We start from the raw sequence: 27,659 nt of genomic DNA, 5'->3' as shown, positions 1-27,659 counted from the left end.
GCCTCTGCAAGTGCTCTTTGTCTTCCAAAAATATGTCCCAGAGTGCTGCGTGACCCTCAGGGACATATTTTTAGAAGGCAAAGAGCATGTACAGAGGCAAGGGAGAGCAGTGAGAATAGTTTTCCCCTCAACCCACATGCACACTCTACTGCTCAGCAAGACTCTGACTGAGTCAGGAGCAGCCATTCGTCACAGGGACGCAGCTCTGCTATATCCCCAGATAGCTGCTCTGGATGTCAGTCATTGTGTTTAAATAATGGAAATCTATTTTTGAAGTTGTAGTTCAGTCAGAGTTCAAGAACAAATGCTCAAAAGGAGATAAATTTTATAAAACCTTACTTTATTGTCTTAAAGCCCAAATATTAAGGGGCAAATTCAAAGCCAATGCTGGTAGGTGCAAAACTATCACATTTCCCTTCAGGAAGAATCTCACCCTAAAAGGTTATCATTCAATCTCTGACAAACTGACAAGCTGTCATAAAAATGTCAAAAATACATCCTAATGTAACAGATTTTTAAAAAAATATATAGTGTTCTGCCCTCATTTCTATTTAATGTTGTAGACATACAAAGCATACAGCAATCATACACATTTTGCAAATACACTTCTTAAATATAACTATATACAGTATTTCCTTTGTTTATTTCCTTATTTCCTTTGAGAGCAACACAAAACTCAGTATTAAAAAGTTTATTTTTTCATTATTAAATCAATACACAAAGCTTAGGAGGAACTTGCTCTCTCTCTCTTTCTCATTCATATATATATATATATATATATATATATATATATATATATATATATAATTCATATCAATATATCTATATATATCTATATAATTTTTCCTATTCGTTGTGGTGTGTGTGTGTGTTGAATGTGTAAGTATATATACACACACCCCACAAAACAAGCTGTTAAGAAAGCTTAATGGACCTCAGCAACACTCCACAGAATGTCAGCAGCAGCACTGCTCCTTGTCCGAGTGGTTGGCTTCCCTCACTGGCAAGATTCATCTATCTTCCTCCGACAATATGGACAACAGTTATGTTGGAGCACCAGGAGTTCGTAATCTTCTGAATGAAACATCTGTAAATGAGATTGCAGTTGAAAGGTTCTTGATAGCTGCCCCGAGACTGTGGAATGCACTCCCTGCTGAGATGCGATCCTTCCCATCCCTGACTATTTTTAAAAAACATCTGAAGACCCACCTCTTCACCCAAGCTTTTTCAGCTTTTTAAATTTGTAGTTTTAGTTTTAGTTTTATACTGTTTTTAAACTGTTAAACTGTTTTAACCTTTCGTATTTGTTATAATTGTTTTTATGTTAACTGCCCAGAGACGGACGTTTGGGCAGTATAGAAGTTAAATAAAATAAATAAGTAAGTAAGAAAGAAAGATGGGCAGCGGTGAATGAGATTGCTCTAAGATCATATCTGGTGCTTTCTCCTTGCATATCATTATCCATCTATGAACTGTAACACTCTTACAAGACCCTAATAATATCAGCCAAACCATCGGGGCCTCATTCTTCTATATATCCTCCCAGATGGTAGATATTGCCATCTGTCAACCACACCCTGCTGCTCTTTATATGGGACAAACACGTCAAGCTCTGTGCAAGAGAATACAGGAATGAATACGAAGATGATCAATATGTATATACCACTTCTCAGCAAACGTTCCCAAAGCGGTTTACATAGATATAAAAATAAATAAAATGCAAGTGTCACATTAAATATGGCAACATTCACAAGCCAGTAGAAGCACATTTCAATCTCCTAGGATATGTTGCTGTTACTCTCAATGCCACCATCCTTCACAAAAGTATTTCAAAAATATAATAGGGAGGCAACATAGTGAAACATGAAACTATAGTCTACTGGCAAACTCAACTGCCCTGAATTTAGATTGCGCGTTTAGGATGTTGCACCTTCCCCCGGCTTGTCCTCAAACCTGAGTCTTCACACTAACCTTTTACCCTGTCCTACAATCTATTTACTATCTGACTATTTCTGTTAAACCTCTCTCTACAAGCAAAACAGTCAGAAAAGCCCAAACAGAAGTCTAATTTGTTTTCTCAGTCTCTAGCTCATTTAACAGATTCACCCGTTGTCTCTGGTGGCTGCTTCATTTAAGTCACCAAAACACTTCATAGCAACCACAAAGCGATCTTGCCCACATCGTACATCATGCTATCCTATGTTGCAGAGTTAATTTTATTTGTAAGAATTAATTCTAGACTCTCAAGGGTATTTTTAAGATTAGGCAGCAACATGTTAAAAAAATTCATTTGCTTTCAAGGAATGATTTCTTCCAGGGATTCCCTCTCTCCCAAAGTAAACATTACTCATACCTGAAAGCATGAAGGACACATGGTAATAGAGGCATCAGGCAGCAGGGACCGGAAGTACTGCCACCGTAATGGCTTTGGCCAGCGTTTAACCAGCACATCTCTCCTGCTCATTGACCTAAGAACTGCACGGCTCACTACCACAGGAACAAATTCTGAGCCCCCTTGCTGCAGAAAAAGAATGAGTGAAAAGAGCAAATTGTTTGAACAATGGAGACCATTGGAAAGACAAGATACTTGCAGAGAATGTATTTGGGTTATCATTAAAAAAAATAGTGAAGCTATTCACACACGTGTGCAGAACCGGGCTAAGGAAGCCCAGGCCAGTTTTGCATGTGTGTATGTACCACCGGGATTGTGCCTGATTGTGGCCACAGCAGCAAACCCACCTATGGAGCCACCCTCCAAAACGAGGTTAGGAGAGCGAGCGTCTTACCGATCATCTGCCAGCCATGGCTGCTGGCCCCCAAGAATTCCCAACTACAGGACTCCCAGTCACTTTCAGGGAGTAAGGCGATCCCCACAATGCACTTGCGTGGTGCATCATGGGAGCTCCAAGGGGTGAGGCAACATGGGCAATGCATCCAGCACCCCGACCCTCTGAGCTACCAGCGACAGCCGGTAATCGTCTGGGCGGGTGATCTGCCTACCCAAAGGGAAGAACCGGATTGCCTGTGAGGAGGTAAGCTTTTTAAGTTTCCTCCCTGCTTGCCCTTTCTCACTGCTCCTGAGAAAGGGCTCAATAATTTTGGATATACTGCGGTTGCATTTCCACTGTGTTATCAGCTTATCTTCAGTTCTGTATTATTCTTAGGCCTGGAGAGTTTGCCCATGTCCTGTTGCAATGGAGTGTTGGAGGAAATTTTACCTAGTACTAAAGTGCTACTTAGGTCCCCCACTCTGCTCCAAATGCTTATGTCCCAGAAAAAAATCAGTAAGGCTGGTTTGACCCTAGGAACTAATTAGTTATATCATCCAGGACAGAAATTAAATGGTTAGAATATCCCTTAGATATTTATTGTCCTCAGATTTAAAGTTGTATGTGCTTATAGCAGGCCTGCTCAACTTAGGCCCCCCAGAGGTTTCTGGACTACAACTCCCATAATCCCCAGCCACAGTAGCCAATAGCCAAGGATTATGGGAGTTGTAGGCCAACATCTGCAGGAGGGCCGAAGTTGAGCAGGCCTGGCTTATAGCAACGAAAACAGTGAAAACATTACTGTTAATTTAGTGGTGGGAAAATATGTTATTCCCATCCAGAAGTCATACCTTGGGGAGAATTGCCTGAGCCCTCAGAATTTTTCCAGACTAAACTCAGTCCCTCTTGATTTACCCAGGTAAAATATACCCATGCACAGCCATTATCTGCATATACTGTGATGGCTTTTGCTAATACTCTGCCGTCTCTCCATTTTCAAGGCTGCTTCCCCATCCCCTATCCCTCTTGCCACTCACTAGGTACACATGTGTTACCAGATTTGCCTCTGATGAACTGCCTTTCATTTTGAAGCTCACTATCAAACATTTTAAAGTTAGAAGTTTGGGACTTTGTGATTCTTGCTTGACATCAGTCTCTGTGGTGTAGTGGTTAGAGTGCTGGACTAGGACCGGGGAGACCCGAGTTCAAATCCCCGTTCAGCCATGAAACTAGCTGGGTGACTCTGGGGCAGCCACTTCTCTCTGAGCCTAACCTACTTTACAGGGTTGTTGTGAAAGAGAAATTCAAGTATGTAGTACACCACTCTGGGCTCCTTGGAGGAAGAGCGGGATATAAATGTAAAAATAAAATAATAATAATAATAATAATAAGAAGAAGAAGAAGAAGAAGAAGAAGAAGAAGAAGAAGAAGAAGTTAACACTTGTTAACTAACAAACAGCTTCCAGTTGAACAGAAAGGAAATTGCCCGAACACCAGAGGCACAAAAGACAAGCTGCTGATTGACAAAATGATTTTAGAAAATTGCAAGAGAAGAAAAACCAATCTAAGTGTTGCATGGATTGACTACAAGAAAGCCTTCGATTCATTGCCTCACACATGGATACTAAAATGTTTAGAAACAACTGGGGTCAGCAAAAACATTCAGATATTTATAAAAAAAGCAATGAGCATGTGGAGTACACAGTTAACAATCAATGGCGAGACACTTGGACAGGTTAGCATTAGAAGAGGCATTTTCCAAGGGGACTCACTATCCCCTCTGTTGTTTGTAATCGCCATGACCCCACTTTCACAAATACTAAACAAAACAGGCCTCGGATACCAAACATCTAAAACATCCAGTCAAATCAACCATCTGCTGTACATGGACGATCTGAAGTTGTATGGAAAGTCCCAGTCAGAAATCGAATCACTGCTAAACACTGTCCGTATATTCAGTAGCGATATAGCAATGGAGTTTGGGGTAGACAAGTGTGCTGCATTAATAATGAACAGAGGGAAAATAAGAAAAACAGAAGGAATAGAACTGCCCAATGGAAGCAAGATCAAGAACCTGGAAGAGAAAGAACATTACAAATACTTGGGCATTCTCCAGGCTGATAACATCGCACACACTGAAGTTAAAAGAAAAATTGGAAGTTAATACATCAGGAGAGTTAGAAAAATCCTCAAGTCCAAACTCAATGGCGGGAACACCATACAAGCCATAAACACATGGGCTATACCTGTTATCAGATACAGTGCAGGAAAAATAGACTGGACCCAGGCAGAACTAGAGATGCTAGATCGTAAGACCAGGAAAATCATGACCATCAATCATGCTCTGCACCCCCGCAGTGATGTCGATAGGCTATACCTCCCTCGCAGCTCAGGTGGAAGAGGAATGCTGCAAGTCCATCAAACAGTAGAGGAGGAGAAAAGAGGCCTTGAAGAATATATCAAGGACAGTGAAGAAGATGCACTTCAAATGGTCAATAATGCTAAACTATTCAACACCAATGAAACAAAGCAGGCCTACAAGAAAGAACAAGTCAAGAACCGAGCAGAAAAATGGAGAAATAAGCCACTGCATGGTCAATATTTGCACAATATAAGTGGAAAATCAGACATCACCAAGACCTGGCAATGGCTTAAGAATGGCAACCTGAAGAAAGAAACAGAGGGTTTAATACTGGCTGCGCAAGAACAGGCACTAAGAACAAATGCAATAAGAGCAAAAGACGAAAAATCCACCACAAACAGCAAATGCCACCTTTGTAAAGAAGCAGATGAAACCGTGGACCACCTAATCAGCTGTTGTAAAAAGATCGCACAGACTGACTACAAACAAAGGCATGACAAAGTAGCAGGGATGATACACTGGAACATCTGCCAAAAATACAAGCTACCTGTAGCCAAAAATTGGTGGGACCATAAAATTGAAAAAGTTGAAGAAAATGAAGATGTAAAAATATTATGGGACTTCCGACTACAAACAGACAAACACCTGCCACACAATACACCAGATATCACTGTAGTCGAGAAGAAAGAAAAACAAGTCAAAATAATCGACATAGCAATACCAGGGGATAGCAGAATAGAAGAAAAAGAAATAGAAAAAAATCACAAAATACAAAGATCTACAAATTGAAATTGAAAGGCTGTGGCAGAAAAAGACCAAAAGAATCCCAGTGGTAATTGGCACCCTGGGTGCAGTTCCAAAAGACCCTTGAAGAGCACCTCAACACCATAGGGGCCACAGAAATCACCATCAGCCAATTACAAAAAGCAGCTTTAATGGGAACAGCCTATATTCTGCGACGATATCTATAACAATTGACAATAAAATTCTGGCATCCCAGGTCCTTGGGAAGGACTCGATGTCTGGATAAAACAAACCAGTCAATAACACCTGTCTGACTGTGTAAACAAGAAATAATCCTCTGCAGAGACTGTGGCTGGTGCCCTTCACTTGCTAGGCTCACCTCTGACTAGATTATTATATGGGGTGGTGTGATAAAGTGAACAGAGAGAGTGTTAGATTTGTATGTGGGATACTCAGATTTAGCAGATGCATACCAATGAAGCTGGCAAGTAACTGACTGACATGAAATGCAAGCCTACTGGAAACAGTAGGGCTTATAGAACCACGGCTGCAGATATGGAAAGCAGCAGCTCCACTGTAACAATCAGGTGGTAGCGCTAGAAGCGTTACTGCACTTTCCTCCATTTGCAACAATGGAAAGAAATGTGGTGATGCTTCTAAGGCTACTGCTTGGTCTCTACAGCAGAGCTGCTGCTTTCCATGCATCGTTGCCAGCAGGGTTGCATATCATGTCAGCCACTATCTCTTAAACTCCCCTATTTTACAAGGCACGGGAGGAAATGAGATCAAAACGGTAAAAATACTTTTTATTTTGAAAAGTGTGATGGACATAATTAATAGCCAGACATCGATTTAAGAATCAGAAACCTCAAAAAACTTAATAGTAAGAGACCGTTCTCATGCGCAGGTAAAACTGGGCTAACAAAGCCAAGCCCAGTCTTGCCCCACGCGTGAGAACCACCAGGATCGGGCACGCCAAGCCAGCCACCCTCTTCTAGCAAGTGCTCTCTTAACCCCACTCTGCTTATCGTCTGCCAGCTCCAGCTGCTTGCATCTGGGGCTGGGAGATGGCAGGGCTCCCGGCCGGCATTGGGAGGCTCCTATAATGCACCACACACTCGTGTGGTGCACCACCAAAGCTTCCAGCTTCCGGTACCAGCCGACGAACATCTGGCCGAGTGATCCGCTCACCCAGCAAGACCAGTATCATCTGCAGGGGAGGAGGTAAGGCTTCCTCCCCTGCACCATGGAGCCCTTCCTCCATGATTGTGACCAAGGGCTCAATGTTTGTTGCTGTATTTGCTTTTCCATCCCTGCTTACTATCCAGCTGGACCCTTGTCTTTACATTTTTTGTTTGCATTGCAAGTTAGCCATACCAAAAAAATTCCAAGACAGCCTTAACTCAAACCAAGAAGATCCCTTTTAACAGTATGGTGTTCTGCTCCCCATACATCACCCCACATATGAACACTTCCCTTAACTTTTGGCAGTCTTGCCTAGTTTCCACAATTCCTATATCCATTTGATCTGGTCTTCTCTCTCCTAAACATCCAGCTTCATTGGAGAACACATACAAGATTTAAAGTTTCAACAAGTGGACAGGTATCTTCCATGTTTTACTTCACCTTTACATATTTCACTTCTCATCCCATCCAAGTTTTCTAATTAAGAGAAACAAACATTTGCCTACATGGGGTCCAACTGCCTCTATACTCTTTCACTGATGTTCAAATTTAAAGCTGCTTGGAATTTAAGATACCGTGAGGTAGGCATTTCTTAAATAAACAAAAGTATTATTTAAAAGATATTGATTAAAATGGACAGAGGCATACCAGACATTAAAAACTCTCCTTGTAGTGAATTTTAGGAGCATTCCTGCCATTTGGGCAACGTAAGTGGTTTCCGTGTGCTTGGATTATGCGACAGGACCCAGCCAAGTCGTACCTAGCAGTACATCCTTCGTGGGTCTTATGTGCCAGTGTCACCAATAGTATCAGGGAATCACAAAATGAGATGGTCCGGCAAGTAAAGCATGGTTACATTTAGTGCGGTAAAGTAAGGAAGGCTTGTGTAGGAAATTATCTAATATTGATGGGAGGGCATGATAGCATGAACAGAACATTTGCTGGTTGGAGTTCTCCACATTTGCCCTCTTAATACATCAGGAGCATAGAGGAAAGGATCAGGTGAGGAGATCATAGGAAAGTCAAGAAACTGTTTCTAACCTCAAAACTCAGTTTGGCTGTAAATGGATCATCTTCTTCCATTTCATCTGCTTCATACAGAAGTCTCATTGTCTGTACATCTAGGAAAGTTTGTTAGGGAGAAAAACAGGTTGCTTACCTGTAACAGGTGATCTGGTAGTGATCCGTTGAGTCCATAAGTAAATGGGTTCTGCGCCTGCGCAGGCACCTCTCGGGCCGACTAGGTAGCTCCTCGCGACGCCCAACCGCCCACTTGCACGTGCTGCTGCCTGCTAGCTATATAGAGCGGTTGGGCGTCTTCCGTTAGTTCTCTGTGCAGACCGCCTCTTCTGTGCAACCTGTCATCAGATGTTACTCCACTCTTCTGCAGTGGGGTTGGTTCTGGGCGGGTCTTATGGACTCAACGGATCACTACCAGATCACCTGTTACAGGTAAGCAACCTGTTTATCTGGATCGTGATCCGTTGAGCCCATAAGTAAATGGGTGAGTAGTAAGCTAGACCCTCATGGTGGTGGGTGCAGAAGGTCGCCCACTAAGGCAACACCCTCTTCAAGACAGCTCGCCCATACTCCACCTGGCGTGCCATGCACAAGTCCACTGCATAGTGTTTAATAAAAGGCTGCTGGGATGACCACGTAGCAGCCAAGCAGATGTCGTCCATCTTAATGCCTGAAAGATGAGCAGCAGAAGTTGAGTATGCTCTAGTAGAGTGCGCCCGTATAGTTTTGGGCGGTGCTACCCCCTGTAGCTTATATGTCAGCAGGATAAGTTCTACCAACCAGTGTGCTAAACGTTGCCGAGACACTGCCTGCCCTTTAAATTTTCCTTTATAGGCCACAAATAGTTTATTTGTCTTTCTATACTGTCTAGTCACTCTCAAATAGTACAATAAGGACCTACGCACATCTAACGCGTGCAGTGCCTTTTCCAGTGCCATTTGTGGGTCCTTAAAAAAAGTTGGCAGGACTATTTCCTGATTTAAATGGAAGTCCGTAACTATTTTTGTTCGGAAACTTGGGTCTAGTCTCATCACAACTTTATGTGGGTAGAATTGGGTATAAGGCCTGTCCACTCTCAAAGCCGTCAATTCACCCACCCTCTTAGCCGTGGTTATAGCTATCAGAAATGCAGTTTTAAGCGTTAACAATCTCAGGCTAGCGCAATGTAGTGGTTCAAAAGGTTCTTCCATCAATGCCGATAGAACCAATGAAAGACTCCACTGCTCTAAAGGTTTGCGTAGTGGAGGATACAGATTATTTAGTCCTTTCATGAACCGTTTACATTCAGGATGGGTAAACACCGTTTTTCCATCCCAACCAGGAAGTTTTGAGGACAGTGCTGCCAGATGCACCTTCAACGAAACGTTTGCAAGGCCCTTTACCTTCAGACTTGTCAGATAGAGCAAAACCTGATGCACTGATGCCCGGCGTGCAACAAACTTATTTGCCCTTGCAAACATTACAAATCTTTTCCATTTACATAAGTAGCTGTGTCTTGTTGATTTCCGCCTACTGTTTAACAGAATGGATTTTAAGAGGTTATCCTCCATGCTGTCAGCCTTAGTGTCTGGATTTCTGGGTGCAATATCATGCCTCCCGATCTCTGGAGAAGATCTGGCACTGGTGGAAGACGGAAATGGTTCCCTCTGCATATGCGGAGCAGCAGAGCAAACCAAGCCTGACGTGGCCAGCAAGGGGCTATTAGAATGCAGTCTGACCTGTCCCTCAGGATCTGTGCTAACACCCGATTGAGGAGTGGCATTGGTGGAAACAGGTAAAGTAGCCCCTTGCTCCAATCGTACTGAAATGCATCTCCTAGAGACCCTACACCCACTCCCGCACGAGAGCAGTATCTCCTGCATTTCTTGTTCTCCTTCGTGGCACACACATCCACAGATGGTGTCCCCCAGCGATCGAAAATTTGTCTGACACACTCCTGTCTGATTTCCCACTCGTGTCTCTGGCTGGTTTGAGTGCTTCGACTCAAAGCATCCGCTAGTTGGTTGTCTACACCTCGAATGTGTATACTCATCGGGTAAATGGCATGCATGATGCACCATTCCCACAATTTCCTCGACAAGGTGCAAAGCGTCGGTGAAACCGTCCCTCCTTGTTTGTTCAGGCAGGCTATAGCTGTAGTGTTGTCCAGGTGGACCTGCACAACAGAGCCCCGTAGTTGAGGTTCGAAGGCCTTTAGAGCCAAAAATACAGCCAACAGTTCCAGGTAGTTGATATGCCTCTGGGCTTGTTGAGGTGTCCACTGTCCCTGAATGCAATCGGGGCCGCAGTGCGCTCCCCACCCCAGCAGCGAAGCATCGGTCGTGACCCATGCTGTTGGAAGCAGAGGACGGAAAGGTACCCCCCCTAAGAGATTTCCCTCGATTAACCACCATTGTAGGGAAACTAGTACCTTCCTGGAAAGGTGCAGTAGCATGTTCTGGCTGTCTATATTGGGTCGGAAATGGTCCAGGTAGCAACGCTGCAGGGGCCTCATCCGAAACCTTGTGTAACGAACAGTTGTGTTGCACGAGGCCATCAAGCCTAAAAGTCTCTGTACCCTCCTTGCTCTTTGAACAGGATTGGCCAGGAATTGTTCCACCAGAGACTTTATCTGAATGTATCTGTCGTGTGGTAGGAACGCTCGACGTTGTTCCAAGTCTAGAACAGCACCTATGAAGCTCAGCTGCTTTCTGGGAATTAAATTCGTCTTTTTCCAATTTACGTTGAGACCTAAGTCCTGGAGAAGTTCGAGCATCACTTGTATCTGTGTCTCCAGTAGTTTCCTGTCTTTGCCCACAAGGAGCCAATCGTCTAGATATGGATAGATCACCAGGCCCTGAGTTCGAAGGTGCGCAATTATTACTGCTACTACTTTGGTGAAAACTCTCGGAGCAGTTGACAATCCGAAAGGTAGAACCGCGTACTGCTATACTACTTCCCCCACAGTAAATCGAAGGTACTTTCTGTGGTTTTCCTGGATACCCACATGGAAATATGCGTCCTTCAGATCTAACGTTGCCGCCCACTCCTCCTGATCTAGGAAGGGTAGAATCTCCTGCAACGTTGTCATCCTGAACTTTCGGGCCCAGACAAAGTTGTTCAGTCCCCTCAAGTCCATGATTGCCCGGATCCCGCCATCCCTCTTGGGAATTTGAAAGTAGCGGGAGTAGAAACCGGACAATCTTCTCGCCCACTGCACTCGAACAATTGCACCTTTGTCCAACAATACCTGTATCTCCTCCTCGAGTACTGAGGTCGACCTTGTGAAACGTAGGCCGGAGAATGGTGGAAGAGTGATGAACTCTATCGCATAACCTGTCTCCACAATCCTCAGCACCCACTGGTCTGATGTTATGTTGTGCCATGCTAAAGCATGGCTTGCCAGTCTGATGGTTGAGTTGGCAACTACAGGGCCGATGACATTGGTCCTGGCAGTTGGTTTTAAATGCAGTGGGCTGGCACAGCAATCAAAAGGACTGCTTCGCACCCTCCTTGTTATTCCTAGAGTTTTGATTTTTGTTTTTGTTGGCGTTGTTGTTTCCAAAACCCCTAGGCCGTTGATAGGGCCTATTTTGTCTTCTGAAATCCCTCTTGTCTTGGAATCGGTATGACCGTTGCTTATTGTAGTTGAATGTACGAGGGCCAGCTGCCGTGGTTGGTACCATAAAGGTCTTGGCCGTAAACCTTGACTTTTTTAATGTCTCCATGGTTGCATCTGTGCTTTCATGGAAGAGTCCCTTCCCATCAAAGGCCAGATTTTCTACTCTGTCCTTCATATCCAGCTGGAGAGAAGTTGCACGCAGCCAAGCATGACGCCTCATCGTGACAGCAGTCACCATGGCCCTTGACTCTGTCTCCGCCAAATGTTTAAACGTACTTAGCTGTTGCTTTGTCACAGATGTTGTTTTCTCAAATACTTCATGGAGCTTTATTTGCAGCTGCTCTGGAGACATTGAAGTAGAATCATGAAGTAAGTTGTCCCACATCAGATGGGTGTACCAAGCCATACAGGCTGCATAATTAGCAATCCTGATAGCCAGGCTCAATGTGGCGTATATTCTTCTTCCTAAAACGTCTATCTTTCTCCCTTCCTTGTCTGTGGGCGTTGTATGGCGGCGGCTGCCCTTTGATGTTGATGCGCAATCCACCACCATAGAGTTTGGGTCCGGATGGTGTATTAGGTATTTCTCCTCCCCTTCATGGACCCTATATAAGTTCTCTATACGTTTAGATGTAGGATTTGCTGTCTGGACACTGTCCCAAGCTGTCTTAGCTGCCTTTGCAATGGCAGGGATTATTGGTAGGGAGAATGGGTGAGACGACTTGGATTGGAACATCATGTTGTACACCGGGTCAGTAGACTCTGTTTCGGGGAGTTGCAGGTCCAAACCCAGTGCTTCAGCCATTTCTCTAATCAGAGAATGGTACGCCTTGGGTTCCTCTGTAGGGGATCTTGAAAGACGTGGTGGGACCTCAGAAGGAGGCTCCACCTGTTGACTGCCTTGATCAGAATCTGAGTATTCTGATTCAAAGTCTTGGTGTGTTGAAGCAGGAGACGAACCCCTGGACGATGGGCTTGGCGGAGGTGGGGTGCTTTTTCTCTTCCGCTTTCCAGCAGGTTTCTCTTGCAATGGTAGCGTAGCCTGGGGTTGTGTTTCTAAAGATGCAGCTGCTCTCTCTATAGGTTGTTGCGGCTGCATAGCCTTCCATCTCAGGTAGTCTGCGTAATCGTGTGGCAAAGAATGTCTAAAACCACAAGTGTGTGCAGGCTGCGTGGCAGGGTGGCGTATGCTCCCATCAGCTATACCCGCCAATGGCTGCACCACCGCCAGTGGTGATTGGAGTAAACTCTCAGCTGCTGCCCTAGGAGAAAGTGATGGGGTCTTAGGTGGCAGGAGCCCTTCATTTTCTTCCTCTCCATCATCTTCTCTATCCAACCCCCCACTCAGGAAACCATGAAAAGTGGATTCCGCTGGGGTATTTGGGCCAGACTCCATCAAACTCCTAAGGGCAGAAGTCGCACTACGGTCTGAACGCTGGCCACTCAATTGCTGCGGTGTTGATGGCGATTGTTGTGGGGTACGAGCAGGTGACAAGGAACGGTGTCTTTGAGGCTGAGAATGCTCTCTCGGTATCGAGGTAAGTTTCGATGTCGAGGATTCACGGCTCTTTGCTGTTTTCGACGTCGAGGACTTCGTTTTCGACGACTTCGATGCCGAGGACTTCGATGCCGACGACTTCGATGTCGAGGGATCAATTACCCGCTCTCTGCTTGATGTCGAGGGCTTCGGTACTGATGATCTCGATGTCGAAGGAGAGGTCGATGCTGACAGACCTCTCCTGCTCCCCTCTGCTGGGCTAGATGTACGAGGTTCAGCACTCCACTCGTTCTCCGAGCCCTGCGCCGATGAAGGCGATGGGGTCGTATGTTTGTGCTCCCTTCGGCTAGGATTCTCTCCAGCCACAGTCTCTGGCGCGTCTTGCCGGCACCTCTTCTCACGGCGTCTTTGGTCACTAGAGAAGACCTCCAATGGCCTCTTAAAAGTAGGATCAGTGGACACGGTTTTAGACTGCATAGAAGCAGCTCCGTGTCCCTCCACTCCCAATGCTGCTTTTGATGTCGAAGGCGCTTCTGGGCGAGGGGTAGAAGGGCGCAGCGCGTCCTCATATAAAGCCGCCCTCAGACGCAGTGCCCGGTTCGTCCTGGTTTGTTTAGAGAAGGCACAACAGATCTTACAGGCAGCCGTATTGTGTTCTTCTCCCAGGCATATGAGGCAGAGGTCGTGGTGATCAGTGGAGGGTAATTTAGCCCTACACTTCTCGCAGCGCTTAAAGGTAGTCTTCGTCTCCATTTTCCGTTTCCAGTCCAGTTCATACACAAAATATCCGTCCAATCTTTCGTCAAAGTTATACCGCTAAGAAGTTATCACGTCCAAAGTACAGTCCAGAGTCAAAATTACCAGAAAAACAGTCCTAAAGTATGCCTAAGCACTAGTAATCACAATAGTTTCTGCTACCGAGGAGCCCAAGCGAGGTCTGAACGCTGTGGCGGTCAAACAGAAACTAACGGAAGACGCCCAACCGCTCTATATAGCTAGCAGGCAGCAGCACGTGCAAGTGGGCGGTTTGGCGTCGCGAGGAGCTACCTAGTCGGCCCGAGAGGTGCCTGCGCAGGCACAGAACCCATTTACTTATGGGCTCAACGGATCACGATCCAGATACATGAGCTCCAGTACATGTGTAATACAGCTGTGGGAAGGCAAAGGAAAACCCGTGTAATATTTTAGAAGGGAGTAACATCACTCCTCCTATGCTCCCAATGCTCAAAAATTATAAGGGATATCACCACTGTCCCCTCTAACAGGGATTCCCAGATGTTGTTGACTACAACTCTCAGTATCCCCAGCTGCAGTGGCCTTTGGCTGGGGATTCTGGGAGTTGTAGTCAACAACATCTGGGAATCCCTGTTAGAGGGAACACTGGATCTCCCATGTTATAGCAATTCCTAGATCATGATAAAAACTGTGTAAAGGCATTTACTGGGATGTAGAAGGCTGGCCTCAGCTTGCTTAAGAGTAACAGATTACAAAAAATAGATATGAACGTGTTACTGTGGTTGTTCGCTGCTAGTCGGGGTAGGGCTGGTAGTCAGAACTGCTGGGATCAGCCCAGCTTTGTAACCTGGGCTAAAAGTGAGGTAGGACAATGTGCATGCACCTCCTACTCACTGCCTGGTCATGTGGGCAAGCAGGCTACTAGCAGCCATTAAAATCAATGAGTGGGGGTGGGGTGGGGGGGAGGACCAACCCAGCAGCAGGAACTTTCACAATGTATTGTGGGATTCTTGGGGGCCGGGCTTCCTCCCCCCTGCCTGTCACACCACCCACTGTCATGATGCTCATCTGGGTGCGCCATGCTGGCAGTGGAGCCACCTATCGTTTGGAGGAAAGGCAGGTAGGCTCCTGCCTTCCCTCCAGCCACAGCACGGATGGTCGTGTGAATGACCTTACTTAATCGTTAATTAACTGAATAAGAAGTCGCAGTATTAATACTCCCATCCTTTCTCTCCATCCTCTAATATTTATTCATTTCATTCTTTCCCTTCTCCAGTTTTCTTCTGTACACCCTTGCACATTGCATCCCTTCTTAGAAATAGATTTCAGCCTCTTTAACTTCATGCCTTTATACTGCAGCAACTGGTACAAGACTCCAATAGTGACTGGAGCACTTGCTCTGTAAACATGACAGGAATTGGCAATGCTATCAATAAGGATGGATTTCAAAGTAAACCCAATCTGGCTTTCCTTGGCTTAAGAATGGAGGCTTTAAAAGTGAGAAGAAAAGCAGCTCCTAAAGTAAACAATTATTTTTAGCTCTTATTTTTTAATATGTTTATTCAAAAAGAGAGGTTTAAAAATATATTAGGATAGGATGGTATGGTGTTACTATATAGTTGTCACAGCAACAAGTTTTCATAGAAACTATCAGGAATGGAAGGATACTGTCATTTATCTTCTCTTGCCATTTACTGTCCCTTTTGTTTAATCTTGGTGCTTCCAGATCAATCAGAGCAACAGCTTCTTCATCAGTGATCCCTTCCTCTAAATAGAACTCAACCAGATGCAAGACATCTGAAAAGGATACAGGTGAAAAAGGAGAGGATGGTTATTTGTCAGAACATCTGCAAAGCCTGCTGGGTCTACTCAAGAGATAAACATCACTGTTCCACACATGCATTTCCAACATTCCGCTGAAATGGTTTGGGTCCCCAAAATAAAATATTTTACCAACAGTTTCTGTTAGTAATGGGCTTCATATACTTTGGTAACTCATCTGAAAAAAAAATCACAGTGGCTGACTTCCTAGTGATGAGCTTGCATCATGAACAAAGTTGTGGTAGTGCAAGAAGATGGCATAAAGGTCGCTCTCACAACCGAAATGGGGAGGCATGGCAGGAAGGGAGGCTCCTACCTGCCTCCCTGTACACGATCAAGCCTCCCCATTAGGCTCTGCCACTCACACAGTACATGATTGGCGCTGCCGTGGGCAGCAGAGCCAGCAGCCGCAGGAAAACGTCCTCTGGCATCCCAAAATGCACTACGCCAAGTTCTGCCGCTGGGCGCCCTTGCCACCCAACTTTGTGAATGCTTGGGTTGCAGGCAGCCAAGCATGTACACAAGGCGGGTAGAAGGGCACACTTGTGCCTCTCTACCTCAGTAATCGCCCGGGTAAAAAACTTGGGCTACCCAGAAAGGCAATGTCGGGATCGGGCCTGATCCCAGCACTGCACACGAGCAGCCCTACCTGGGTAGGGCTGTGCAAGCCTGGGATGGGCTGCTCGTGTGCATGCCCTCAATGTTGCACTAAAAAACCCAGAGATTTGCAGAACTGAGCTCTTGCACAAAAGTCCCCTTTAAAACAAATAAGACGGGCTGCAATTGTTGCACAAGCATGCCTGAGGTGGCACAATACTAGCCTGGAATGTGAGCTCAGTGCAAGTAGCTAGTACAACAGATTTGCACTAGTGCAACGTCCTTTCGCAAGGACTTTGTTAGGATATCAGACAGGGGCAACAGAAATCCAACTATTCTGAAGTCCCCCACATCTCCCTTGCCTTCTAGAGAACAGAAAAAACTCACTAGAGGTATGGTTTGTTTTTCTCATTTTTGAAGAATGTGGCAGTTACTTAGCAATATTGTTAAGATGTGGTCAGTCTGAAAACTATAGCAGGTTAATTATCATCAGTGAGAGATAGGAAGGTAGGATTAATTAAGTGCCAAACTGCTAGCTCCATCTTTGGCAATGTAGAATGTCAGCAATTTCAGATGCTATAAATATCTGGCTGATTTCATCCACGCACCATAAGATGAAGCAGAGAAGACAAAGGGTTGCCTGCAATTAATGCAGACATTTCCCAAGTTGTTCAGCAAAGGGTTGTTGGTAGAACACCGATAGCATAAGGGCACAAGCTCCTGCAAAGAAACACACAGAGGCAAGGTCACTATAAACAAACAAACCAGCACAACACGGACATCTTGGACAGGATACGCAGGGAGCGATTCTGGGGCCCCTTCTTTCACAGCTCCCTATGTCTCTTCCCTAAAAATCTGCACCAGAAAAACTGGGAAACCCTTCAGGGCAGCCTTTAATGGTGCGTGAGGAACAGAAGGAAAAAAATTTTAAAACCTGGTGCAAGTGTGCAAGCACTTTGGCAGGCTAGGGAAAGCTAGCAACTCAGTGGTAGAGTATTTGCTTTTGCATGCAAGAAGTCCCAGGTTCAAACTCGAGCATCTCCAGGTACGGCTGGGAAAGACTTCTGTCTGAAACCCTGAAGAGCCATTACCAATCACTGTAAACTAGGGATGTGCACAAATCAATTTTTTCAATTCCATTTGTGCCCAAATCGAATGACCCCTGATTTGTTTTGTGTCTGAATCTGTTCCCCAAATCACCCCAGATCTGATTTGGATTTGATTCAATTCAATTTGGATTCAGATTGATTCGGACCACTTATAAAAGTCCTAGGGGCACCAAATATGGGTGGTGGGTAGGGCCCCATGAATGCCACCTTCCACCCAAATTTCAAGGCAGTGGGGCACTTGGTTGATTTGTAATGTGTGTGTGTGTGTTTTAAAGTTTTTACTGATTTTGTATTTTTCCACAATAGGAAAGAGTGGGGATTCAAAGTCACCCTATCCTAACCCTAACATGGACCTCCAGCTTTAATTTTTTTTATAGAGCAAAATGTGCGGTCACTATTTTTCAAGTATTTGGATTCTTCGGTGTATAATAACCTTTCCTCATAATGAATCTCTATGGAGGATTCATTGCACATCTTCATTTCTTCTGTTCATTTTACTGTCATTAGACAGTGACAACTGTCAACTGCCTTGTGCCAACTACACCCCCACCCCCACCCCCACACACACACCTGCAAGGCAGTGGGGTAGTCAGTTTATTTTTTAGGAATACTGAAGTGTTTAGATTCTTTGGTATCTAATAACTTTTCCTCATAATGAATCCCTATGAGGATTCATTATACGCCTTCATTTCTTCTGTTCATTTTGACTGTCATTGGACAGGGCCAACTGTCAACATACACACACCACACACACACACACACACACACACTGTGGTACTGAGTTTATTTCTTAGGAATTTTTGTAGTGTTTAGATTTTTTGGCGTCTTCATTACACACCTTCATTTCTTCTGTTCATTTTGGCCCCATTGCTTTGTGGGTGGGGTGGGGAATTAGTGGCATCACATGTGCCAACTACCCCCCAACCTGCAAACCACTGGGTACTCAGTTTATATTTTAGAAACTTTTGAGGTGTTCAGACTCTTTGGTGTATAATGAATCTTTATAGGGATTCATTATGAGGAAAGGTTATTAGACGCCAAAGAGATTAAACACTGAAGAAATTCCTAGAGTATAAACTGAGCAGTACCCCACTGCTTTGCGGGTGGGAAGGGGGTGTAGTTGGCACAAGGCAGTTGACATTTGGCACTGTCCAAAGATAGTCAAAATGAATAGAAGAAATGAAGATGTTTAATGAATCTTCATAGGGATTCATTGAGGAAAAGTTATTATAAACCAAAGAATCCAAACACTTGAAAAATAGTGACCACACATTTTGCTCCATAACTCCACTTCTACAAGAACTAAGGCTTAGCTTTTTTTTAAAAAATGCAAGCTGGGAATTTGGGTAAATTAATAGGAGGAATCCAAATCTTGAATCGATTCAAATCTGGTGCGATTTGATTTGGAACCTGAATCTAGCCAATGGACCACAGGGGTGATTTGTTCTGTCTCCAGATCACCCAAATCAGCTAGATTTGGGTACAAATCTATTTGTACCAGAATAGATTCACACATCACTACTGTAAACCATATGATTCTAGGTGGACCAATGGGCTGACTCAGGTTCATATCATAAGACTTTTAAATAGAAGCTACTGAGGCTGACTCACCATTACTCCAGCTGTTTAATATACATGTATGCCCAATTCACTATTTTTGAATAAGAAAAAGACTGGTTTAGTCCCGCAGTGTAATTCAGGCATTGCAGAACCACCCGTGCCACTACAGGGTTCTAAAACACATGGTGTCAGTGCTGCACAAGAGGGCAGTACTGGAACTATTGACCTCTTGCACTATTGCACATTAATTCTGTGACCTATCGATGCCAGTATGGAATTTGTGTGCCATTCCATTTGTCTATAGAGAACCCATTTTGGCTATAGAGCATCCACTTTCTTCTTGATTCCTGATGCACAGAATGACAAAGGCTGCTACCTAGTTTATCTAAGCTGCAGGGCATATGATGTTTGGCCTTCAGCAGTTAGGTCCCATCATAATAAGCTGAGATCATCGGTAGCTGTATGCTGAAAATAGCAGCAAAACAATTGGTTTTGGCAAAAATCATGTTTATGAAAAAGAAGAAGGGAAATGGGACCCAAAACTGTATAACAGCATGTTCAAGCATGCTATTAGAGAGCTCAACACCTACTGAGCATCTGAACATCTACTGAACATCATGAGAAACCACAGGTTTGTCTCTGGCCATTTTGGCTATGTCTTTTTGAATGCATCTGCTTTGAAGCAACCATTTTGTATGCCAGCCTGAACTACCTTGGCATAACTTCTATATTGTATGCCAATGATCTGAGTTGCCTTTTACATGCCTTTTATGCCCAATAAAGAAAGAGGAGGAAGAATCCTGAACCTTTTTTTCCTGTCTAAACCATCTTTTGGGAAGCCTATCTTAGAAGTGTTTGTTCTATTTTTGAAGGCACATTCCTCTAAGTCAAGAAAACCTTTGCAGAGATTCTTGAAAGGGGTACACCTTCATACAGAAGAGGTCTGTATCCTCGAGACTTTGATTGGAATAGTAGTAGTGAATAATGTGTGACTGCACAAGAGGTCAGTAGATCCAGTACTGCCCTCTTGTGCAGCACTGTTGCCATGTGTGTTAGAGGCCCGCAGGAGCATGGGCAGTTCTGCAATGCTCATGTTATGCGGTGGGATGTGTAAGCCACTGAATTATTACATGAAAACCCTTTTTCATGTAAAACTTCAGTGGCCTACATAACTCCTTGCTGCATGACGCAATGAAACCCAGCATAAAGGATTTCTATAAAGCACATGAATACATGGTAGATACATCTGACTACCAGATGCTGGAGAACAACAAGGAACAGATGTCACCTCATCCTCATGCTCTACTTGTGAACCTTCTTGAAGCAGCTGTCTAGCCACTGTTGGCAGTCAACATTCTGAGCAAAATGGACCACTAGATAATCCTACCCAGCATGGACATTCTTATTTGTCTATCTCTTTTTTAAAAAGCACCAATGAAACTGCATCAGCATAGAACCAGACATAAAACGATGAAATTGGAGCCTTTTGTCTTCCACAAATATTCTTCCATTGTAGAACTGCTTTAGTCATTACATATTCTATTTTCAGTTGCTGCAGCATTAGACAAGTCCTATGCAACATTTTTCATTGCCAGAAAAATGTGAACAAAGGTTACTGAAACAGGTTTTTTTGGCTCAGAAGGTTGATGAAACATAGGGCCTTTGATTCATTCATTTCATGTTCTTTTAAATTGCACAATTACTTCAGGCAGCTATATGGATCTCCAGGGCCTTATTGTGTTTATATTATTTCAGGTGGCCAGATGGAGTGCATTTTTCCTGTTCATTTAAGGTTAAGCATTCACACCATACAATTTATTTTGATTTGAACACCCCTTTAGATATAATTTTATAGAACACTGGCAAGAGTCAGACAATTACGAAGAGGAAGGCAAGCTTTTAAAAACATGATTTACAAAAAAGGAACGAGTCCCAAGTGCTGCAAAAAGGGGAGCCTAGGTGCATGGGGCAGGCACAAATAAAAGAGGGGGACCTCAATCTGTGGGTAGTCCCAGAGAGAAGAAAGGCACTAGTAAATGGCTTATGGGAGTCCATGAAAACAGAAAGAGAGGAAAAGTAGCATGTTGAGATCAGAGGGTGAAGCATTTTCTTGAAAGACAGACAGCTGAAAAGGCAAGACACCGAGTTTCCTTTGAATGGGGAGAGGAAACGTGACCTAACATTTTCCTGCAAAAGCACTGCATTTCCTCACAATGCCTCTCAGGTTTTACACATGTGCCAGCGTGGCCTCTTGCCTCGTGTCAAATATTAGAAGATGAGAACAATACAAACAGAAACTCACTTCACTGTCATGAAAAGGCTTGGATCGGATTGTCAGGCTTCCCAGCTCAATTGATTTCTGAAATCTCGCCGGGATCTGCAGCCCCTGCAACTTGTCATAAGCGTGACGAGCCAATTTATAGGCGCCCAGAGCTTTGCTTTGCTTTGCCAGGGCAAATAATGTATTGCTGTAATCAAATTAAGGAACATAACATACACATGGCAAGCAGGAAAAACCACATCATTGCTTTCAGTCAGAGGAGCTATGCGCAAGAGGCCAGGCAAGAGGCCTCTGCTGGAAAAGTCTATTTACATAAGCATGTTTACATAAACAAAATGTGAAAAAACTGCTACAATGCTGAAGAGGATGGTATTGAGAGCGAGTAATCCTATCAGTACGAAGGGCACATATTTTATGCCAGGAACTGGAGATACTCAAGACATAAAGATGGCTTTTCTCACAGAGGTTCTTCATTTGTCTTCGGTCAAAATGTCTTTCTTCCCTTCCAGCAACAAACATTGCATGCAAAGGGCAGTATATATAAGCAAGCACCCCCACAGCCTACCTCTCATACACAGGTCCTGAAATACATTACCCAACAAGTGTTCTCCCTTCCAGCTGATAGCTGACCAGCCAACTACTAAGAGGCCAAATCTACTGTCTAGATGATTCTCATCAAAAAGTTCAGCTTAGCAAGTTTACAGCCAAATATTTTCACATTACTAGGTTATTAACTGAACTCCAAACGTTTCTGCCAATATTACAGAGCAAGTTAGAGGAAGCAAGTTAGGAGAAACTCTTGATAAGAGACCAAGCTGCTCTGGAACATTCTGACTACTCCTCTTTGCCACAGGCATTCATGCATTTCCACGGCACATTGAATTGCAGCCTGTGAAATATTTCAGCACCCTTGATTAAAATGTGGCATACTTTTCAATAACGAAGCCTGGTTATTGTACCTAAGAATCTCAAATATCCCAATGAAGGCACCAGAACTCTGCTTAAGCCCAGTAGGCTATCCTGGATTCAGATGGGACCGGAATGTGGTCAAAATACCAAAAAGACAATTCTGGGCAGAACCAAAAGAGGCTAAAGGAGGTGACAAGAGACAAGTTGTCCTACACTCTCATTCACCAAGAGGTGGGAAGAAAACCATGGAATTCTACTTGCTTCCTCTCAGTCTCTGCCTTCTGCAGGTTGGGAGAGCTCTCATGGCAAGAGTAATGCCAACACGTTTCATAGTGACAAATTTCAGAGGGACAGCCAAATTATTCTGTTGCAGACAAACATAATGAAGAGCCTCTTGGCACCTTAAAGACTAACACACTGGGTATAGGACAAGCCTTTCTGAGACAAAGCCCTCTTCATCAGATCATGCATCTAACAAGGTGGGCAGCAGTGCACAAAAGCTTATGCCACAAGAAATTTTATGTATGTATGTATTTAAAATAACTGTATACCGTCCATTACCAAAGTATTTAGGTGGTTTACAGCCTAGAAATGTGCTTGTCTTCCAGCTGCCATAAAACCCTCTGCTGTTGTTGCCAATATTCTTGCGTGAAATGAAGGTTCATTTTCCAGGTAATATGCCTACATATTTGTAGGTGTATCTTAAGGTATGCTGGGACTGCTTTATGATTCCATGTTGAAAGGTTTTGGGGCTTTCAGCATTCTAGAGACTGAGTCAGCTGCAATAATGTTCTATTCAAAGTATTACTGAAAACAAGAACTGTGTATATTCTTGCTGCATGCCTGAATACAGGCCATACCAATGAATCTTTCAATTGTCTCACCAGACAACTCTTGAATTGGGCTTTGCCTTTCAAAGGATACACTTTAGAGATTCCCAGAGGAGTTTCCTTGGTCAAGCTATGAAGTAAAAATCTAGACATATTGAAGAGCGTTTCAGGCAAATGGAAACTGAAGGGTTCTTCCTGCAGTGTTAAAAATAAAATAAAAGGTTACCCTAAGTAAGAAATGCACAAATTTAAGCATTAACTTTCTATCTTGCTTGACACTGCTTTCCTTTATTCAGACAGCAACATCACTGGGCAGGTCCAAAAGACTTAGATTTAATCTTGACTTTGGAGAAAGAGAAGCCAAGAAGATAAGCTATTCAAGGGAAAATCCTGCATCAGCCTGACCATAACAGCCTGTGCCCAAAACACGAGAAACATATTGCATCAGTTAACAGTCTCCTGAAGAGTCTAAAAACTGAAGAGTGAACGAATGGTGAAGCTCCATACGAATATCTTACAGTGTATTTGTGGATGGAGTGATAGACATGATAAAGTTCTGCCAAGTGCTGAAAGTGGTGAAACTTCTGCAACATTTCAGTATTCTGCTGCTTGTCCTCTGAGGGAGAGAAAGTATAAGACCTCTGATCAGTTGCCAACTCTAGAAAGATTACAGACCATCCTGGTCACAGCATTAACACTCCTAACAGATTAGCTGTGCTGAACAAGTGTGCCTCCAAATATAGCTTATGCAGTCTGACAATCTTTATATGCAATTTTGTGCTTTAAGAGCAGGAAAATTAAGAAGACAAATGGCTATGGTGTATAATTTTCACACAGCTAGGGGTTAAGGCTAGCAGTGGGGCATATTAGCTTTCCATCTCTGGAAATGCCATCTGCAGAAGTTACAAGCAAAATGAATAACATTTTCTAGGTCTACACTTAGATTTAAGGAGCAATTTGGAACAATTTATAAAGAGTATTCACATGACTGGAGGTGGGGCGGGTGGACGGGAAGGCTGCACACAACTTACCTTCCTCCCAGACAATCGTTAACATTGGTGGGAGCATGGACCACACTCCCACAAGATCCACGCTGCTCCTGGCAGCATGGAACTCCAGAGACCAGGACAATGTGTTCTGGCCTCCAGGAATCCCATAATGCACCACGTGACAAGGGATTTCCCTAGGAGACAGGTGCTCTAGGCGCCCGTCTGTGTCCACTCAGGGTGCAAGCAGCCTGAGCGCTCACACAGACCTTGGCAACCACTCTTAACCTCTGCTAAAGGCTGGGGTAAAAAACAGGGTTTGGAGAGCGGGCAGTGCCGGAAACAGCCTCACTTCTGACGCTGCATACGAGCAGCCTAGCTCAGGCTAGATGCCGTAGCCTGGGCTAGCCTCTCATGTGAATAGCCTTATAAGTCTTCCATCCCAATACTATGCATGTTTACTTGGATGTGAGTGTTCAAGTGGGGCTTTCTCCCAGTGATGTGTGAATAAATCATCAATCATCATCATCATCATCTTTGTTAGCTGCCCTATAACAAATTGTTCTCTGGGAGGCTTACAACTCAACATTAAAACACGAGATAAAAACACACATTAAATCATAACAGACAAAAGGGGGGGTACAAAATAAAATACAAAAACAATTAATTTTTTAAAGTTACAATCACAATTTTTTAAAATTTAAATTTAAAAGGCCTGAGTGAACAAAAAGGTCTTTACATGGCATCTAAAAAAGGACACAAAAGAGTGTGCTTTGGGTTGCTGCCTTAGTTGTTGCCTATATTTGGAGGCTATATTGCCTCCAAATATACCTTATGCAGTCTGACAGTCTTTATATGCAATGTTTTGCTTTAAGAGCAGGAAAATTTAGAAATGGCTAGCTGTAACACATCAGACTACAGACCTATATTTTAGGTGCACTGGCAAAATTAAAGAGACGCTTGTACTACGTCACGAAATAAGAAGTGTCTGCTACATCTGGTTGCACAAAGCTATGTGACAGGCAGTATCTTATTGTGGAGCAGATGTGGACCCAGCCTCAAATCTCAACTCAGTACAGATTAAGTAATGGGAAAACTGCTCCACGCTGCAAAAATATTGCCTTCTAAAAGAGAGAAGGACAATAAATTACTCTCATGCAAAAGCTGCAGACTGAAGCATAGACAGCTGTGAACTCAGTGGGATCTACTCTTGAGTAAACATGTCTAGGATTGGAATTGAGTCTTTGGCAGAGTTATCTGTGTGCTAGATCCCATGAAGCATAAGACCGTTGTCTAAAAGGAAATATACTATTGATATGAATTGCTCCTGAGACTCCATGTCATCCCCATTAAAACAAAGAGACCGGGAAACCTCCAGCAGGTCCCAGCTTTGGAATACACCCAGTAGGGCCTGGCTCAGCTTCCCCAATACCATTGCCACTATAAACATAATGACAGTGTAGAACTAATGCATACCAACTTTTATCCCGTTATGTGCCATGTACATTTAAAGATTAGTAGCTCTGAACCTTTGTGCTCCAGCTACCAGTTCAGCTGCAGGCTGATCAATGAGGTATGGCAGCATTTCTCAGACTGAGTCATAGCGAACCCTCCTAAGCAAAGAAAACATGAATTTGATCTCCCACAAGCATGAGGAGAACAAAATAAAGATGACTTGCCTCACCTCCTGTGGCTAGGGTGCTGATGGGCAACATATGGGAGGTAAAGGGAAGAAGCAGGGCCACAATGTGCTTTTAAGATCGTTAGGGGAAAGGGAAAATCCCAAGAAAGCAAAAGGCCCAGGAAAAAGTGAGGGCCGTCAAAAAGCCACTCCGTTGAAATGAATAGGTGGACATGGGCCAATTCCATAGCCCTTCATTAAACCAAAGCACACAGAAAATCGAGCCTGGAAACCAGCACAACTGAGCTGGTGCCTTCATGTTTTGAGATATCCAAGGGATTGACTGTTCAGTTAGCACAGGCTAACCTTCAGTTAAGAATGCAATTCATGCTTCTCCTCTGTTGTAACCAAACATGAAAAAAAAACATGTTATACAGTCGTAAAATATAAATGCTTGTCTATAATAAAACCCAACAACTCTTGTTCAGAGCAATTCACAAAGAGGTTTCAGTTAAGCCATCAGGATTTGTTGGATGTTCAGCTTTCATGCATGAACAGATAACATGTAAACTTTCTTGTATTTCCTTACCTTGGGCAATGTCTAAACACTGCATGGAGAGCATCCAGTAATAATATGCTGCATCATTGAATCGGCTTTCTACCACAGCATTGTGAGTTAATTGTTCCAACACTTTTACAGCTTCGGTCTGCTTGCCAGCCTTGTGGAATGCTGCAAAGGGGGCCAAAACAAAGAAGATTTTACAGACTGATTATACCAATTAACTTGATTAAAATTAAGAACATGTCCTACAACCAAACAAACAGATGAAAGGGATTACTCCTCAATATATATATATATATATATGTTGGTGGGAAATTTAACATAGCAGGAGATGCTTCAAAAAAGTACTTTGTGGCTTTTGTGGCATCTTAAGCTTCTTAGATATATTCTATTTTATGGGCACAATCCACCAGGAACTGCTGTGGCAAAACTTCCGTTCATTTCAAGGTTGCTTCTGCATGGCTTTCGACGAGGCTCTTGGAAACGAATGGAAGTTATGCAGCAGCCAACTAGGACTGCGCTGCAGTAGTAGTGGGAGAGGAAAAACAAGCTGGATATTTGTCTGGCTAAGGAACATCTCAAAATAGTTTTAACAACTTATTTCAAAACATCACTTTGCTTAACATTCAGAAACTCCCCCTCCTCTGCCCTCTCAGCCCCTTCTGGAGGGCCCTCCCCCAACTTTCAGGAGAGACTTTTTGGGGGTACACGGAGCTGCTGCCAGGCGGGGGGGAGGCAGGGAAGTTGGCTTTGTTTAAATACAAGCGATCAGATGCAGAACCCAAACTTTGTGTTTACTCCTTTTATTAAGATAGCTCTCAACTAGATACCATCTTAGCAATAAATAGATAAAGCTTATCCAACAACTAAATACGTCAGCAAGATCCATTTAGATTCCTCCTATGACTGCAAATGTTAGCCCTTTCCCCCACATAGACAATGCTGCAGCTTCGTTCCTGGGAAGTGCATTTGAGGTGTTATCACTGTTTTCCACAGAACAGTTAGGCAGTCCTACCTTTTTGGGCCTCTTCAAATCTGTCATTCTCTGCCAGCCACTGAGCATAAGGAACATAGACATCATCCTTAAATTCAGAGTGCTTTTCACACAAAGCAAAGGCCTGAAGTACAGGATAAATTCATTTTTAACATACTACAAAATACTGCTAAAACACAATGCTTTTAAAGTCACAAATAAATCTGATGTATTCACACATAAATTTGAGATGGAAGATACTTATACAATTGAATTAAGGTTCACTGGTTTACTGCCAAATCTTGATTTCAGACCTATTTCAAAGTATAGCTAAGATCTGGTGCCTTGTCAACATACATTTGTGATAGAAATTATTAACATTCCGTACACAACCATTTCCCAGATAACCTAAAACTAAAGCTGCAGCCCCTTTGCACATTTATCTGGAAATAAGCCCTATTGAACATAGTGGCTGACATAGTGAGCAGTGTAACGTG

General features: G+C 43.6%; 1 protein-coding gene across 5 annotated transcripts in view; it reads right to left on the bottom strand.

Annotated features, from left to right (window-relative positions):
- Positions 1 to 319: 319 nt before the first annotated feature.
- IFT122 (intraflagellar transport 122) overlaps positions 320 to 27,659 on the bottom strand; it is a 125,081-nt gene continuing 97,741 nt past the window's right edge. For all 5 annotated transcript variants that reach the window (XM_053293647.1, XM_053293651.1, XM_053293646.1 and 2 more), the window contains 10 exons: positions 27,205 to 27,307; positions 26,217 to 26,357; positions 23,539 to 23,636; positions 23,115 to 23,215; positions 21,303 to 21,468; positions 16,940 to 17,051; positions 15,582 to 15,710; positions 8,101 to 8,180; positions 2,354 to 2,518; positions 320 to 1,087 (listed from right to left, as the gene is read on the bottom strand). In XM_053293647.1, the coding sequence (XP_053149622.1) occupies positions 998 to 1,087; positions 2,354 to 2,518; positions 8,101 to 8,180; positions 15,582 to 15,710; positions 16,940 to 17,051; positions 21,303 to 21,468; positions 23,115 to 23,215; positions 23,539 to 23,636; positions 26,217 to 26,357; positions 27,205 to 27,307 (1,185 nt within the window). In that variant the 3' untranslated portion in view covers positions 320 to 997. The remainder of the gene's footprint in view (positions 1,088 to 2,353; positions 2,519 to 8,100; positions 8,181 to 15,581; positions 15,711 to 16,939; positions 17,052 to 21,302; positions 21,469 to 23,114; positions 23,216 to 23,538; positions 23,637 to 26,216; positions 26,358 to 27,204; positions 27,308 to 27,659) is intronic.

Source organism: Hemicordylus capensis, chromosome 2 (assembly GCF_027244095.1).
Source record: "Hemicordylus capensis ecotype Gifberg chromosome 2, rHemCap1.1.pri, whole genome shotgun sequence".
NCBI lineage: Eukaryota > Metazoa > Chordata > Lepidosauria > Squamata > Cordylidae > Hemicordylus > Hemicordylus capensis.
The sequence above is the reverse complement of the archived record's forward strand: the minus strand, read 5'-3'. Positions and strand labels throughout refer to the sequence as shown.